This window comes from Neoarthrinium moseri (assembly GCF_022829205.1).
Source record: "Neoarthrinium moseri strain CBS 164.80 chromosome Unknown scaffold29_Wmoseri_CBS_16480, whole genome shotgun sequence".
Classification (NCBI taxonomy): domain Eukaryota; kingdom Fungi; phylum Ascomycota; class Sordariomycetes; order Amphisphaeriales; family Apiosporaceae; genus Neoarthrinium; species Neoarthrinium moseri.
In genome coordinates, this window is record NW_026055143.1 from 160,015 (window position 1) to 175,086 (window position 15,072).

At 49.8% G+C, this 15,072-nt stretch overlaps 4 protein-coding genes across 4 annotated transcripts; 1 reads left to right on the forward strand and 3 right to left on the reverse strand.

The window, feature by feature from the left end:
• Nucleotides 1-2,881: 2,881 nt before the first annotated feature.
• JN550_007502 (uncharacterized protein) lies at nucleotides 2,882-4,078 on the reverse strand (the record flags this gene model as incomplete). Its single annotated transcript, XM_049319360.1, has 1 exon — nucleotides 2,882-4,078. One exon carries the CDS (start codon nucleotides 4,076-4,078, stop codon nucleotides 2,882-2,884), a length of 1,197 nt encoding a protein of 398 aa, XP_049170478.1.
• A 208-nt stretch (nucleotides 4,079-4,286) lies between these two features.
• On the forward strand, nucleotides 4,287-9,353 carry JN550_007503 (uncharacterized protein; the record flags this gene model as incomplete). The annotated part of the gene is made up of 6 exons (XM_049319361.1): nucleotides 4,287-5,739; nucleotides 5,810-6,291; nucleotides 6,358-6,616; nucleotides 6,672-6,900; nucleotides 7,421-7,818; nucleotides 7,879-9,353. 6 exons carry the CDS (start codon nucleotides 4,287-4,289, stop codon nucleotides 9,351-9,353), a joined length of 4,296 nt encoding a protein of 1,431 aa, XP_049170479.1.
• A 642-nt stretch (nucleotides 9,354-9,995) lies between these two features.
• JN550_007504 (uncharacterized protein) lies at nucleotides 9,996-11,818 on the reverse strand (the record flags this gene model as incomplete). Its single annotated transcript, XM_049319362.1, has 5 exons — nucleotides 9,996-10,796; nucleotides 10,849-11,022; nucleotides 11,088-11,429; nucleotides 11,602-11,689; nucleotides 11,745-11,818. The coding sequence occupies 5 exons, from the start codon at nucleotides 11,816-11,818 to the stop codon at nucleotides 9,996-9,998; spliced, it is 1,479 nt and encodes a 492-aa protein (XP_049170480.1).
• Nucleotides 11,819-12,811: 993 nt separating this feature from the next.
• JN550_007505 (uncharacterized protein) lies at nucleotides 12,812-14,515 on the reverse strand (the record flags this gene model as incomplete). The annotated part of the gene is made up of 4 exons (XM_049319363.1): nucleotides 12,812-12,980; nucleotides 13,043-13,635; nucleotides 13,701-14,245; nucleotides 14,299-14,515. The coding sequence occupies 4 exons, from the start codon at nucleotides 14,513-14,515 to the stop codon at nucleotides 12,812-12,814; spliced, it is 1,524 nt and encodes a 507-aa protein (XP_049170481.1).
• Nucleotides 14,516-15,072: the final 557 nt, after the last annotated feature.

Consider the following 15,072-nt stretch of genomic DNA (forward strand, 5'->3'; position numbering starts at 1 on the left):
GCTACGCCGTGCTCAGTGAATATCACCCACTGTTTCAGCCACTCCCGCGACGCCACCCGTCGGTGTCTACCTAGAGCTACGACTGACCTGCAAACCACGTCCATGTCCATGACAGCTTCACGGTTGGTCTTTTCTACGCTGATCCAATTGATTTGACTTTGCCCAATAAGTTTCTGATCTTTGAGCCTTACTCTTGATCAAGTAAACCTCCCATGATGTCTTTGATCAGATCTCTAACTACCTAATCCTTAGATGGAGAATCTCGCCGCATTCTTAAGAGAAGTTCGGATCTGAGACATACGATGGGCCGTTCCTGGCATGCACTCTCACGGCTTAACTGTTTCGTAGGCACTATCCGTGTCTGAGAAACACCCTTGTGTCCTCCGCCAAGCCATGTGTTGAATGTGCCGTCATTCCCGCAATCCCTAGCGTGACACATGGAAACTAGGCGGCTAGGCAAGGAACCGACGACTAACACATATGACAAGGAAAGTCCTCTCAATGCGACTTACTACTATCAATTTAGTATAAAACTATACAGGCTAACCTGTATTGATGTATTTTGCCAGCGCCTCGGCCAGTGATACCTGGTTGCGCATTGGACGCGTTCTAGCCGGTCAACGCCCTCCCTGTGTTATAATAATATGTCGTTCGGGGAGGGTCTCACCACTGCCACTCGGTCCGTACTATTGCGCCTTTGCCGACTTTTATGCAGGATCTGAGTCAAAGAAAGGCAGTAGCCGCGACCCGGCCCACCTGGTCAATGCAAGCATTCCTAGTATGAGGCCACTCACCGGGTTGCCCATCGTGATAGACAAGATCACTAATCTCTCCTGACCTTATATTTGTCCCGTGCTCCTCAGACCTCTGTCATGTATCTCTCTATACGCCCTAGGCTCCTCCAGCCGCCAAGTGATTTCATATCTTTGCTCCCGTTTTGATTTTCCGAAAGGAAAAGAGAGAAGAAAGAAACGTATCCTTATCGTCCTGAATGCCGTTAGACGCGACATGATATCTAACATGAGTCTGACATCACGAGCGGCCGTGGTCCTGTTCGCTATCTGGGTATTTGCTACTATAGTGGCGGGACAGGGATATTTTCTTGAACCATTCTCCTGCTCCCAGTCGCAGAATTGGCAAGAGCTAGGATGCTACAACACCGGTGGCCAGCCATTCGCCTTCGCTGTACAGAATCAGTTCGTAGGAGGCGACCCGTCCAGGAGTTATGTCCACTTCAATCAAGGTGGGAATAATATCAACAGCACACTTGGGCCCAACTACTGCGTTCAAGCCTGCAGAGCGCACGGATTCCGGTACGCTTCGCTCTACGACAGATCATGTCGTTGTGGTACACTACTCGGTGCGAACCTGGGCAGAAGGGCGTCAGACCAGGGGATATGTTATGCGCGACCTGATGGCAACCCATGTGGAGGAGATAGATCCGAGAATTGTGGTCAGGCTTCTTTTACACCCCATGCTCGGATCTTTGTGGATCCTTCCTTCGAGTCGGAGACGTCCCTTGCAGGTTCAACGCCCGCGCAACTGGCCACTACATTTGGATACTTGGGCTGCTTCAGCAAGCCTAACCTGCCAACCGATGATTTAGCGCGCGAGTCACGGCAAGCATCTCCAGCTGCTTGTTTGGCATTTTGTTCACAGAACGGCTTTCCACTGTCGTATATGTTCAGGGACACAAGGTATCGCAGAAGCTCCATTCATTAACGCGACCTCCTCTGACCAGCCACCAGCAACCCAAACCCAGTACGTTGCTTCTGTGGGACAGATTTTGGGGTTCAAGCACGGTCCTACGACGACAACGTGAACACTCCAAGCAATAGGAAGTGTACTATCAATTGTAGCACTGGCGCAACGTTAGTATGAAGACAATAGTGGAGTCGGCTCAGGCACACTGACAGTCAGCCAGAAACTGTGACCCAGCCTCAGGAACGTGCTGTGGCAATGCTGGCTTCCAGATTTATCCCATTTACGCCAATCCAAGGCTAATGGGGTGCCACATACCTCGAATCCCTGGATACGCAAGAATCGAGCAGGACGGGGGACCCGCCACACCAGACCCGACCGCATACAGCTGCATCCCAACACCTCTGAGTATCTCATCTAGACGGAATTACTTCAGCCAATACTCATCCGGGGGTACTATAAATCCTACAATTACGAGGTCGGCTTCGTTTGTGGCCACAGCAACCGTTACCCGTGGTGCCGTAACGTCGTCAATGATCAACTTCGGTTGCTATGACGCCGAACTGGGTAACCTGCTATCATACAACGGCAATGTGGCGCCGGCTGAAAATCAGGGAACTCCGCCCAATATAGATGTGGATAAGTGCACCAACTACTGCTTTGCCCAAGGAAAAACTTGGGCGGCGGTCGGTGGTTCGAGATTTAACACACAGTGCGTATGTGGTGATGGGCTACTTAGCCGTCAGAACCCGATTCAGATGGATAATTGCAACGAGCCTTGCCAAGGAACTGGCTCACAGCAGAATTGTGGCTTGAACAACAGAGCTATCATCTACGCAGTCGCTGCGAGCGCAACTACTGGGTCATGGTATTTCTCCTACACTGAAACTGTTACTACGTCAACTGTAAGCTCTGTCCCTGGATATAATTCCCATATTAGCACCATCGTATCACACGATATGGCACAATAAGCTTACATTAGCAATCGCAGTATGGATGTACTGGAAGTAAGTGTCACACATAACAGCTGCGGTCTTCTGCAGAGCACAATCTGCTACAAAGCGCCGTCATAACGATCGTTTCCCCCCGCTTAAATAAAGTGAAACGAGTATTACGTCTTATTCTCCGTGCGAGCATTGCAGCTCCTCCAATTAGGATTTATATAATGGTGCAGCTGACTTTAAACAGCAACACCGACTCCTACAGGTCCATCGACGAGCTCATCCACCACCTCCTCCAGTTCTTCTACTTCATCCAGTACGTCTAGTTCGTTGACTCCGACGACCTCGAACAGCTCGACCAGCTCGCCCTCCAGCTCGCCCTCCAGCTCGTCCTCTAGCTCTTCATCCACTTCGTCATCTAGTTCGTCGTCTAGTTCTTCTAGTTCGTCCAGTACGTCTAGTTCGTCGACCCCGACGACCTCGACCAGCTCAACCAGCTCAACCAGCTCAGCCAGCCCAACCAGCTCTACTAGCTCATCCTCCGGCTCATCTAGCTTGCCTTCCAGTTCATCCTCCAGTTCATCCTCCAGCTCTTCATCTAGTTCTTCTACTTCGTCCAGTACGTCTAGTTCGTTGGCTCCGACCACCTTGTCCAGCTCATCCAGCTCGTCCAGCTCGTCCAGCTCCTCGTCCACTTCTTCGAGTTCATCGACTTCCAGTTCGAGCTCGTCCACAGATCCGACGAGCTCGACCAGCTCGTCCAGCTCGTCCAGCTCGTCCAGCTCGTCCAGCTCGTCCAGCTCGTCCAGCTCGTCCAGCTCATCGTCCACTTCTTCAAGCTCGTCGAGTTCCAGTTCGAGCTCGTCCACAGATCTGATGAGCTCGACCAGCTCGATCAGCTCGTCCAGCTCGTCGTCCACTTCTTCAAGTTCGTTGAGTTCCAGTTCGAGCTCGTCCTCCAGTTCGACCAGCCCGGCTTCCACGTCCGGCCCATCCAGCTCGTCTAGTTCCTCTTCCAGTTCCAGCTCGTCCTCCAGCTCCTCCACAGATCCGAATAGCTCGCCGAGATCATCGTCTACTTCTAGCTCGTCCTCTGGGTCGTTTCTAGATCCGACCAGGCCGTCCAGCTTGCCGTCTAGTCCGACCTCATCCAGCTCTACTTCCAGCAGCGCATTTGAGCCGACCTCGTCATCGAGTTCCAGTTCTTCAACTTCTAACTTGTCCAGTCCAACCTCCTTCAGCTCTACTTCATCAAGCCCTGACCCTGGCACTTCTAGCTTGAGTACTACAGACGGCATATCTAGTACCGTCACCGCATTTGCCACACTGACTACAACCTCGAGCAGCCCCGGAGAGCCTAGTACCCTCAGCAGTTCCTTCCGATCGACGTTGGTTTCCGATGACATTCCAATATCTACCAGCTCTTCTGACTTCATCGCCACACCTAGTGAAGTTAGCTCTCCAACGTCGGGCACATCAACTCTTCCCTCTAGCCCTTTTACTTCTGAGACGAGCACCGAGCTTAGTCTTGTTACGTCTAGTTCCACGTCTCTGTCAACACCTCTAGCCGCTAGTCCGGACACTTCGAGTTCTAGTTCATCAGCTACTTCTAGACAAACTAGCAGAGAAACCACAGTTTCAGCCATGTCTGAATCTGAGACCGTATTTCCCACTTCGTCTCTTACGATAACAGCCACCACGGACACAAGCACGAACCCCGTTGTGGAAACGTTAACCACTCCAACTACAACAAGTTCGACTACCTGGCAGACAACAACGAGCAGCAGTGATATAAGCACGACATCTGTTATTGAATCTATAAACCAATCTTCGGGGTCTCATGAGACAGAGGAAACAAACGTTGTTACGAGCCCGATTGTTTCCTCTACGATTTCCAGCCCAGTTACGGCCATTACAGCGCCTTCTGAGTCAAGCACTACCATCCAGACCGAAAATCCCACCTTCGTGGCATCGTCTGTAGGTGAGAGCTCTGAGGCAACAATCGACTCTTCGACTTCAGCATTTCTACCGACCATGTCTTTGACAGCATCTCCCAGTTCGGACATCACAAATGAAGCCACCCACACAGACTCGTCTGCCTCGGCAAGTACCACTGCATCTGTTTCAGCATTGGGAACGACGAGTGAAACTTCGTCAGCAATCATGACACCTTCTCCGTTACCGACAACCATCACTGACACAGTCGAAGCCTCGTCGACATTGGAATTGGAATCCCAGACCTCCAGCAGTTCTGTCTCGGGCATGGCTAGTACCACCAACAATACAAATATCGTGACTGGTGGCTCGGGGACTTCCGCCGCAACTTCATCATCGATCCCTGGGAAAGATCCACCTTTGTCTACCAGCAAGTTGGACAGTCCGAGCTCCAGTATCACGAGTACAAGCGCCGGGAGCTTGAGTTCAAGCAAATTCGTAACTACGTCTGGCAACAAAGACACCATTAAGCCAGCAGACCAGAGCCAAACGTTACCTCCGTCAAGCATTACCGGGTCGTCAACTTTGGCAACAGAAAGTACCACCTCAGCCACCACGACAAACGCGTTGGCTACATTCACAGCGACCTCCACTGAAGTTAAGCGTTTTGCCTCAATTTTCGATTCCGAAGATGTGGCACCAGGAACTGCTGCTCTCGTTTATTTAGAAATACACGACCCAGAGACAGGCGAAGTTATTGACGTTGTTGTGTATGTGGTCGAGTACATTGGCTGCTTCGGAATACCGGCAGACCAAAATCCCTTCGGTGGAGTAAACGCAACAGATCGATTTAGGAATAATCAAGACGCTGGAGACAAAGCATCTACCTGCGCTGGGTACTGCGCCGGCGACGGAGAATCACTCTCAGCCAACAACCAAGGTGCATGCTTCTGTGGAGAGCAAATTAGTACTACTGAGCCAGGCCAAGACAGAGATAACTGCGAAGCAAGATGCCGTGGTGACGCAAGTGAGAGGTGTGGCGGTGGTGCATTAAGTCGGAAGCGATCGCTCCGTCGGGCGGCTGAGACATATATCAATGTCATTCTAGCCAAACCGGCGAGTGAAGTCGTGATCATTGTTCAAAAGAACGAGACCGAGACATGTAAACTCTTCCAACCCCTCTCTTGCTGCATGGTTGTCTTTGGTTTGGATTGCTAATCAACGGCTCTCAGCTACGGGCTTCACGTCACCGATTGCGATACCTTTCACCTCAAGCACTGGATATAGGACTACCGCAGAAGCCTCGTCGATATCTAATTCAATTAGCAAGCAAAGCTCGGTCGAGTCCACACAGGTCTCCGCTTTCTCGAATGGAGCGCTAAGCACGTCTATCCAGAGCCCTGCGACCGAGATATCGGGCGGGACGAGCTTGGTGATATCGGAGACGTCAACAACTACAACTTCGATCAATTCCATTATACCATCCGGTACAAGCTCGCAAATTACGCCTCTTACAGCGAGCAGTGGCGCAAAAATATCTCCCACGATTCGCCCATCTTCCACAAGCACAGAATCAGTAACAGGAAGTTCGACCCCGCCCAGCACTATCGATATGATGGACCCCATCATACTTGGTGTCACTCCTATTGATGATACATTCGTATCTAAACGCAACGCGAATCTAATCAATAATCTCGCTGCTACGGAAGGATTTGTAGGTGAGAATGGTCGTTTCATTGCAAGCTCTTGCAGTGATGCTGCTTTATTCGTACTTCGACAGGGGGAGTTGATGTCTGGTGGCGAGCTTTTAGCCGCAACGCCAGGCGTTCCTATTATGCCATTCCGCGTGAGTCCTCAAGGCAGTATCACGCGAGTCTTCTCGTTGCTCGCTGACGCGACACTATCTTGGACCAACGTCGAGTTCGTAGGTGGCCGTGCTAGCTTTTGCAGAGATCATGATGATGGGTTGGTATACATTATACTCGACGCCCACTTGGTCCCAAATGGGTGTACTAGAGTCAACCTCGTTGCATACTTAGGTAACTACTTCTTTTTATCTATGATTGGCCTCTACATTTACTGACAGATAGCAAGCTACACAATGTCAAGATAACGAAATTACACCAAGCCCGACTGTCGATCACACAACCGCTACAACCGCTACAACCGCAACTGACAATACTGACAACGGGCTTGGAATTATGACCTCTCTTCCTTTTATTCCCGAAAATATATTTACGAGGGGTGCGTTTGTCACGGGAGAAGGCTGCGTAATGACCAATCTGTCTTGGGTACCCGGCCAGCCAACGTTCATCAATTTGGGGTAAGGGTCAGATTAATCCAATAGAACAGGCGTACAGTTTGGACTTTACAGAAACGCATATCGATTCACACAAGCCAATTGAGACATTTCGCGCCGAATGTACGCCCCAAACGACATTCGGCACTCTCTGTCGCGACATCCACGCAAGCCATGTAGTATATTCACTGCATGGAGAGTGTTCCCAAACCCATACCATATTGGTTGCCCTTTTCAGTTCGCGTTGCTGAAATGTATATAAACCACCAAGATATGCGTCCAAAGAAAGAGGTATTTGCCTATTACCACTTATCAAAAGCTGGAGCAGCGGTTAAATTCTGTGTTCGGTCCCAGTCCGCGATGAGGCTGAGCACTCTTCTACATTCGGTATCGCGTGTTTCAGTGCCGCGAGCACGCTTATTCTGAGACCAGCACCCCCCTGAACTCGGTGATCTCAGCACAATCCAACAACATCTACTCAACTTCACCATACGAGACTCTACGATTGAAAGGGACGAACATTTGACTGAAAAGATCCGGCCAGATTTATGGATTGCATGACCACCAGTGATCGCAAGGCCGCTACCCTGACGGGCAGTTGGTGTGGAACCTGCTCAAATATGTTCACCCCAGACGGACTGAAGTCCCTCTGGAGCGATGAAGGCTATTCTCACCTCAACGCGAGCTATTGCAGACAGAGTGCGACGAACTGCACACTATGTCAAGTCATTTGGAAGGCGGCGAAGGCTCTCTTCCAGCGGGCCGATCCATCGCCGCTGATCTTTAAGGCAAGTTGCCAGCGTGCAACACCAGCGTTGGTCGCATCCGCCGCTGGACAACCCCATCCACTAAGCTTAGATACTTTGACCGCGAATGCTTGGAGCGAAGAACAGGGAAGATACTTCCTTGGAGTATGCGAGATCGCAGCATTCACGTACGAAGGTATGGAATTTGTATGAGAAAAATGCCTAACGCCACTTGTGCGCTAATGGATTAACTTAGGAGACAGTCTAAATGAATACTTCCCTGCGCGGCCTCCAATCTTGGACTCCATGACTAGTGACTTGGTCATAGATGCTGCTCGACGATGGTTCAAGGACTGCCGAGCCAACCATCCAGACTGTGGTCCTTCTGAGCAGCCGCCAATTCTGCCGACCAGAGTCCTCCGCGTTGACTATGGAGGTAGAGAGGATTCCATTCAACTGCATATATCGGGAAAAGGGCAACGTGGGGACTATCTTGCACTGAGTTATAGCTGGGGTGGGCCACAGCCGTTGACTACCATGACCCACAACATTGACGCATTGGTGGGTGGTATCTCATTGTCGCAATTTCCAAGGACCCTAAGAGATGCCATCATCGTCACACGAGAGCTAGGTTTTCAGTATCTATGGATAGATGCTCTTTGTATCCTTCAAGATAGTCTTGAGGACAAGGCTTATGAAATCCAGCGGATGGGGAAGATATACAAGAACGCCACTGCCACAATCATTGCCGCATCGTCGAAAGCGGCTGGAGATGGCTTCCTTCAGTGGAAAACAGAAACTAAGTTCTGTTGCCAACAGCAGCTGACTGGTCCTAATGGCAGGCCCGGGCATATTTACCTGACACCTCTTCAGTCTACATCATTTCACACACAACCTCTCTCACATCGTGCATGGGCCTTTCAGGAGTACCTTCTCTCAAGCAGGCACCTCTACTACACGGACAAGGAGTTAGTCTGGCAGTGTCGGTCCCTCAGCCTGGAGACAATTCGACCGAACATCGTTCAGTACCCTAGCCGCGCGTCTCGGGTTCCATTTGGCATTTTCCACGCCGCAGAGTCCTCCGATGCACATCTTACAACGGAAGGACAAAAGAATTTCTGGCACGACATTTTGACCGACTATACGAGACGAGCGCTAACCGATCCAGAAGATAGACTGAATGCAATTACAGGTGTGACTCAAGAGTTATCGGAACTCTGGAGTGATGAGTGTGTTTTTGGCCTGTGGAAGAGTAGATTCATTGAAGAACTTGCCTGGACAGTTTCCTGGGCAGGTGACTTCGAAGCACGATCAGATCGAGCGCCTACTTGGTCGTGGGTATCTATGCCGCCAACTGTACAGATAGCTTCCGGTCGTTTCGATAGCGAGCCGGATGCCATACTCGTGTCATTATCAATCAATAAAAAGTGTGCCGTTGTACAGGGTAGGACCCTTACCTCAGCCCAAGCTCAGCTTGTGCTGGATGATGGAATCTACCAAAAAGAGCAGCCCTGGGGTTATATAGAGACCGATCTAGAGGAGACTAAAGCAACATCGCAGAGCCTTCTCTTGCTACTTGGATACGACGCCGATGTAGCGTACGCGCTTGTTCTCGGCAGGGTTGACGAAACTCAGTATATGAGGCTGGGCTTGGGGGTTTTTGAGCAAGTCAGCGAAGAGGTTCCGGCCTTGTGGGCTCAGGCAGAGATAAAGGAAATCATGCTGGTCTGAAGAAAATACACGCTATTCCCCACAGCAGAGTTTCCTAATCGCCCATTTTATAGTGTCTTTGAAATCAAAAGTTAGGAAATATACTAGAAGTAGATTTGCAAGGAACGCCTCTTATTGCGGCCGATCCTGAATCCTTATGTCCTCCGCTGCCGGCTCGGTTGTGGTGTTGACTGAATGTACTGTGCATGCCTCTTGCATTCGTAGCTTCCGACCTCGACGTAATGACTATCAATGGCCAGCATCTTTGTCTTGCGGAGAATCAGCGCGCAGTGTATCCAATTTCTAACCCACAGATGTCCAGCCACGCAAACCTGCACGACGGATTGACGGATTTAAAATAGACTTCTGAAGCTTTACCCCTTTTCCAAAATAGATGTATATCCTATGCTGCACACTTAACGATACGCCCCAACTTGTCAGCTAATATCTAACCCACAAACCCTCAACTAACCGGTGCAGTTACTTTCTTCATGGCGATCCCAATGTGGTGGCTATTCCACACCAAATACCTAGCACTCATGAATCTGAAATCGCACTGAGTTATAGACTGACAGTTACTTGCCGCCTCACATGGTAGAAGTAAGATGTATTTCACCATATTCACTTCCAATGACAGCTGGAAGTTGTTTGATAGTAGTATCTCTAACCAAGCGGCTCCTCAACCTCTAGACCGGACGGATCATTGCCGTCTGTATATCGGAAGTACCTCAGGGATACCTTTTGTCTGACTGAATCCGGAATAGCCCTCACCCTAGATATGCGTCTCGACTCAGGGACGTTGTCAGCACAAAGAACTTCTGATCCCCCCTCTTCTATCTCGATACAGCGCTTTGCAGCCTCAATAGCGAGACGGCCATCCATGAAACCATCCCTCTGGGGAAATCTCTCGAGTGTTGCAACGGCCCTTCTTCGAAACCCAGGATCGCGGCACCTCACCGCAATATCCGAGAGGGGTCCCACGAGCCAACGCCCTAGCGATAGAAAAGGCTTGGCATCTTTGTTGTTGGACTCTTCGCATAGAGCTTCAGAAAGGTTCACAATGACCTCATACTGTGGAAGGTACTGATCCCAGACCATCTGATTATATGCTCCCTCTCTCAGACTGACGTCTAGTGAAATCTGATAATGTAAAGAGCGAATCTGTAGTATTCGAGCCTCCTGGAGGTCTGCTTTCGACAAAGTCTCATCAGTTGCGAGGAACCCTTCGAAAGCTGCCGTCCAGCTCGCAAGGGTCTCTTTCCAATGTTCATCGCAGCCAATCCTTATATCAGTATCACTTGAGAGCGGTATCTCATCGTGGCAGCCCTCGCTGACAAATGCTTGGGCTAGGGCGTCAAGAAAACGGCGAGCTTCCAAGACAGATGAAAATACGCAGGGCATACTCCTCCGAGTTTGGTCAAGGTTCGGAACATCGAGTGATAGCCAAGCTTCGGAGCCCAGCATCTTGACCATCAAGTTAGTCATGCAGTCATTAGACCATCTTCATCAGAGAGACTCTACTTGCCCCACAAGCATCCATCACAAAGTTGCGGAACATGATGATGATAACGTAGAGGGGAGATTGTGACATGCGATCTTCGTTTTCGCCCCGCTCGCGGTTCATCGCAAGTATCAACGGAAAGGATTTGGAAATCAGTTGTGTAAAGGCGACAAGATTGCCTCTTAGCATCTGTGAAGCCGACAAGTGAGCACTCAGAAAGATAATACTTCACGGTAAGAACCTCATGAACTCACCTCAATGATTGCGAATATCAAGCAAGGCACAAATGCTACGGCTGGTTCAAGATGTACACTTGGGTCAGAGTTCCTCACATGTTCTATGATGGCTGAGTTATACATCTGGAGAGCATCGTAGTTGACTTCCTTGGTTAGGTTAATACCACGCATGAAATCCTCGTGGAATGCCGCAAATGCGCTGACTGCGGATCGAACAGTGCTATCCTGAGACGCAAGCGGAACAACGAAGCGACTCCAAAACTCGCCTTCCAGCCTTGTTGAGAGCTGCCCGCAAGTTACAGTGCAGAAGAATTCAAAAGCGCGGCGACTCGTTTGGGTGTCGTCAGGATGACTCGGTAGCTGAAAGCATGGCGATTCGTTCCGAAATGCAAATACTACTCTGTAGCCGTCACATATCTAGGCCATCGCGATGTCGAATGAGTAAGTTGCGATCCGAGGCATTTGAATAGGAAATTCTCTTACCCTGCCTGTGCTCGTGCATCTGACACATGCTGGCTTTGCCTCATCGCACTTGATGTGGCGAGCTGTGAGGCGTGACAGGGAAATGAGTCAAGTACTCGAGATGGAATTGCATGGTCTGATCTTCGGGTTCCTTACCCCTGAGATCAAGATTAGCTTGCAGAAGTTGTGAGGATCTGGTCATCAAAAGCATACTTGCATGTTAGACAGCCTTTACGCGACTTGGCGTGGTTGGCCCGCCGCCGCTCAACCGACTTCACTCTTGGCATGACTGAAGGTACTTGGCGGCACGCGCACGTCGCAACGCGAGCTTCGAAAACGACTGTCCCGTAGAATAGAGTCCAATTCAGAAGATTGAAAGAGTGTTGTCAGCAAACGACTTGGTAGTGGTTGACATTACGCCTTCCACGCGGCTGTCTGACTAAGGGCTAATCTCAGCCTCAACACTGCCACACCATAAGCGCGAACCTTGTAGCTAACTAAGTACATTTCTATGGGTCTTCAGCCCACCTAGCGTACCACGACAAGGGCCAGATTTGGTTACTTGATCTATAATATGCTAATGCGCGTCTTTTTATACCAAACCCCATCAGCACGCGAGCAGACATGACCAATATATGTGGAGCATGGAGGATCTAGATGCTTTGAAGGCTGCGTTTGACCTAATGATGTCTCTTCGGAATTGTGTGTGCTACCTTACAAGACGTAACCCTGGAAGAGCTGAAACACCAGTGCACCTCTCCACGTCTTGGCGATTTATCCAGCTGTTGATATAACACAATTTTGTGCATCCGACCAGGCTGATACTTGCCATTTCTGTTTGATTGAAGCGGGCAGAAAGGTTTATGATGTTTCCAATGTCGCCATAAGAGTATATACGGAGAATAGGTCGAGCATGTCAATCAAGGCAGAAATCTTTCGTTCGCATACCTATGTTCCACCTACTCCGGATATAAATTTTAAAAATAGTAACACGTCTTGGCCTGTTGCGAATAACCCCAACTGGAACTATTCACATCTTAACGGCTCGCTGTTGAATTGGTACCATGGAACGGCCACAGTCGACTTGGGCTGCGGCCCGAGCCATCGGGCCACCACCATATCAAGCATGCGGAATACTATGCACAAGAACAGACATGGTAATGGAAGATGCTACGTGACCTAGTTCGGTGTGAATCACTGCGCCGCGCCGTCGCCTAATCTTCTCACCATCCCTACCATTTGAAATACACCGAAACAATTCAGCTACGATGGAGTACTGTTCAAGACTCGCAACGAGTGACTCGTGCTTTCAATCCTTGTCGAGTTGCTGTACCAATCGTGAACTTGTCACTTACCCACTTGATATCCCTGCCAGCGCCTATATCAAACTCAAAATCGAATCGCTGAACCAGTACCGCAATAACTATGTAAAGTTCGGCCCAAGCGAGGCTAACCAGTCAGTCAGTAAGCCAAATATCGTACTATCTAAGCATATAGGATCGGAGACCTACTGCATGCCGAGGCAATTTCTAGTTCCCTGGCCAAATGGCGCAAAAGCTTTTCCCGCCTGCTTTTTGGTATTTGTGTTGACCCATCGTTCTGGGTCAAATTTTTCTGGCTCAGAGTAGACTTGAGAATTCAGATGCATGGAAATAAGAGTCATGCCGACTGGCGTGCCTGCTGGAATGGTCCAGGCCTTGTATACCAAGTCCCTGTCCGGTGATACGCGTGCCATGCGCGTGGCTAGTGCTGGACTTAGTCGTAAACCTTCCATTATAACAGCTGTCAGGTAAGGAAGTTTCTCAAGGCTTGCGAGGCTCGCGTCGTAAGTGCTAAGTCTCTCAGAGAGAAACTCGTCCCGTAAACGCTGAAGGATTGCCGGGTTACTATATATATGGTATAGTGTAACAGCTAGGCTGAAAGCTGTAGTCTCGAAAGCCGCTCCGGCGACTGTAATAATCTCGTCGCCCAGTCTCTCCGGTGTCTTCTCCATCGCCGGAAGTTTCGAGTTTAAAATTGCGCCGACCACTGTGGGTGGGGAGCTGCCGTCTAGGCGCCCGTTGATATGATCTGAGTGGATAGCTTGAGTAGTGCTCGTCATATCCTGTGTGGCATTAACGGTTCAAATTCAGAGAAAAGTTGGTGTGGTTAACACTCTTGATTACGAACCTCAACGAAGCGAAGGCATTCCAGTACTGCGGAGTCGCCGATCTTCTGGACTAAAGAGGTGGGCATCGACTTGATCATTCCGCCATACCATCGGATGTGTTTGGTTATCCTCCAGATGGTACCCGATTCTTGGAGAGTATTACCAACACCGCCGCGAAAATCTTCAGCATCAAGGTTCCCAAAACTCTTCCCAAGAACGAATTCAGTCGCCACATCTCGAGTCAGTGCACCAAGAGCGTCGCCCAGCCTGACCTGCAATTTTCTTTCGGTCGCAAACTGATCTATCCGATGACAAAGCTTGGAAGAGAGCCTGGTGATGATTTCTTGTCGTAGAGCTACGTTGGATTTGGAAAAGAAAGGATTCATAGCGGCTCGGCGATATCTGTGAACGTCGTGATCTATGGTTGCAAGCGTGGAGCCTGGAGATCCGTGGGCATCATAGGCCCAGCCGTATTTGTTCCAGCGTCCGTCTCGGTCGTAAAGCTTCTCGAAGAAGTCCGGGTCACTCACGTGAAGCTCGTAGGGGCTAATCCGTACGATGGGCCCTTAATGATAGTTATAAATGCATGGCTCCCAAGTATGTAAGGCCATAACAAACCGTAACTCTCATGCATCTCGGCGATTTTGAACTCATACTGTCCATCGCAAACTACGTCGTAATATGCTTCGAAATAGCGAGTAACGGCTGCCAACTTCGGCCCAGGAAATTTAGCAAGAGGATGGAAGTTGAGCCTGTAAATTGCCACGGTAAGGGCCAGAAGCGCAAGGGAGAAGGTCAAGCTCAGCCACGAAAATGCTCCCAGAAATGCGTACATCTTGATTTCAAAGCAGTGTTAAAATGTAGAAGAGGCAGATCAGAATGCATACACAACTTGATGACTGAGCTAGAGGGCGAACCTAAAGGCGAGTTCCTAGTCGGGGGTAGATACCTGCTAGGGGCACGAAGCAGCAAATGTTCGCTTGAGACCAAGGAAATTGCCCGAGTGAGCCGGTACTGTGAGGCGCAGCTCAATGAAGACCAACAGAGAAGCACCCCTGCATATGCAGCTCGTTCTACTGATGTTGGCTTTCGGAAATCGCAGACGATGCTGAAATCTCAATTTCTTTGCAAGGAATGACCATGGATTGCGAGCCACAATGGACAGGGGACTATACCAACGTTTACCAGCGGTCACACTGGTTCTATGATTATATGGCTTAAGACAGGGCTTTTCTGAGGCTGAGCTCCCGGTCACATCAATGTCGCATGTTGTACCATAGTTGTGCCTTGTCATGTTCTCTATGTCTCGAGAATCTCAAAAAATTTGTTCATGCTCGAGGTCTATGAAGAGCCATAACCATGGGATGGTCAGGGAACGATGCCACTGCTCCA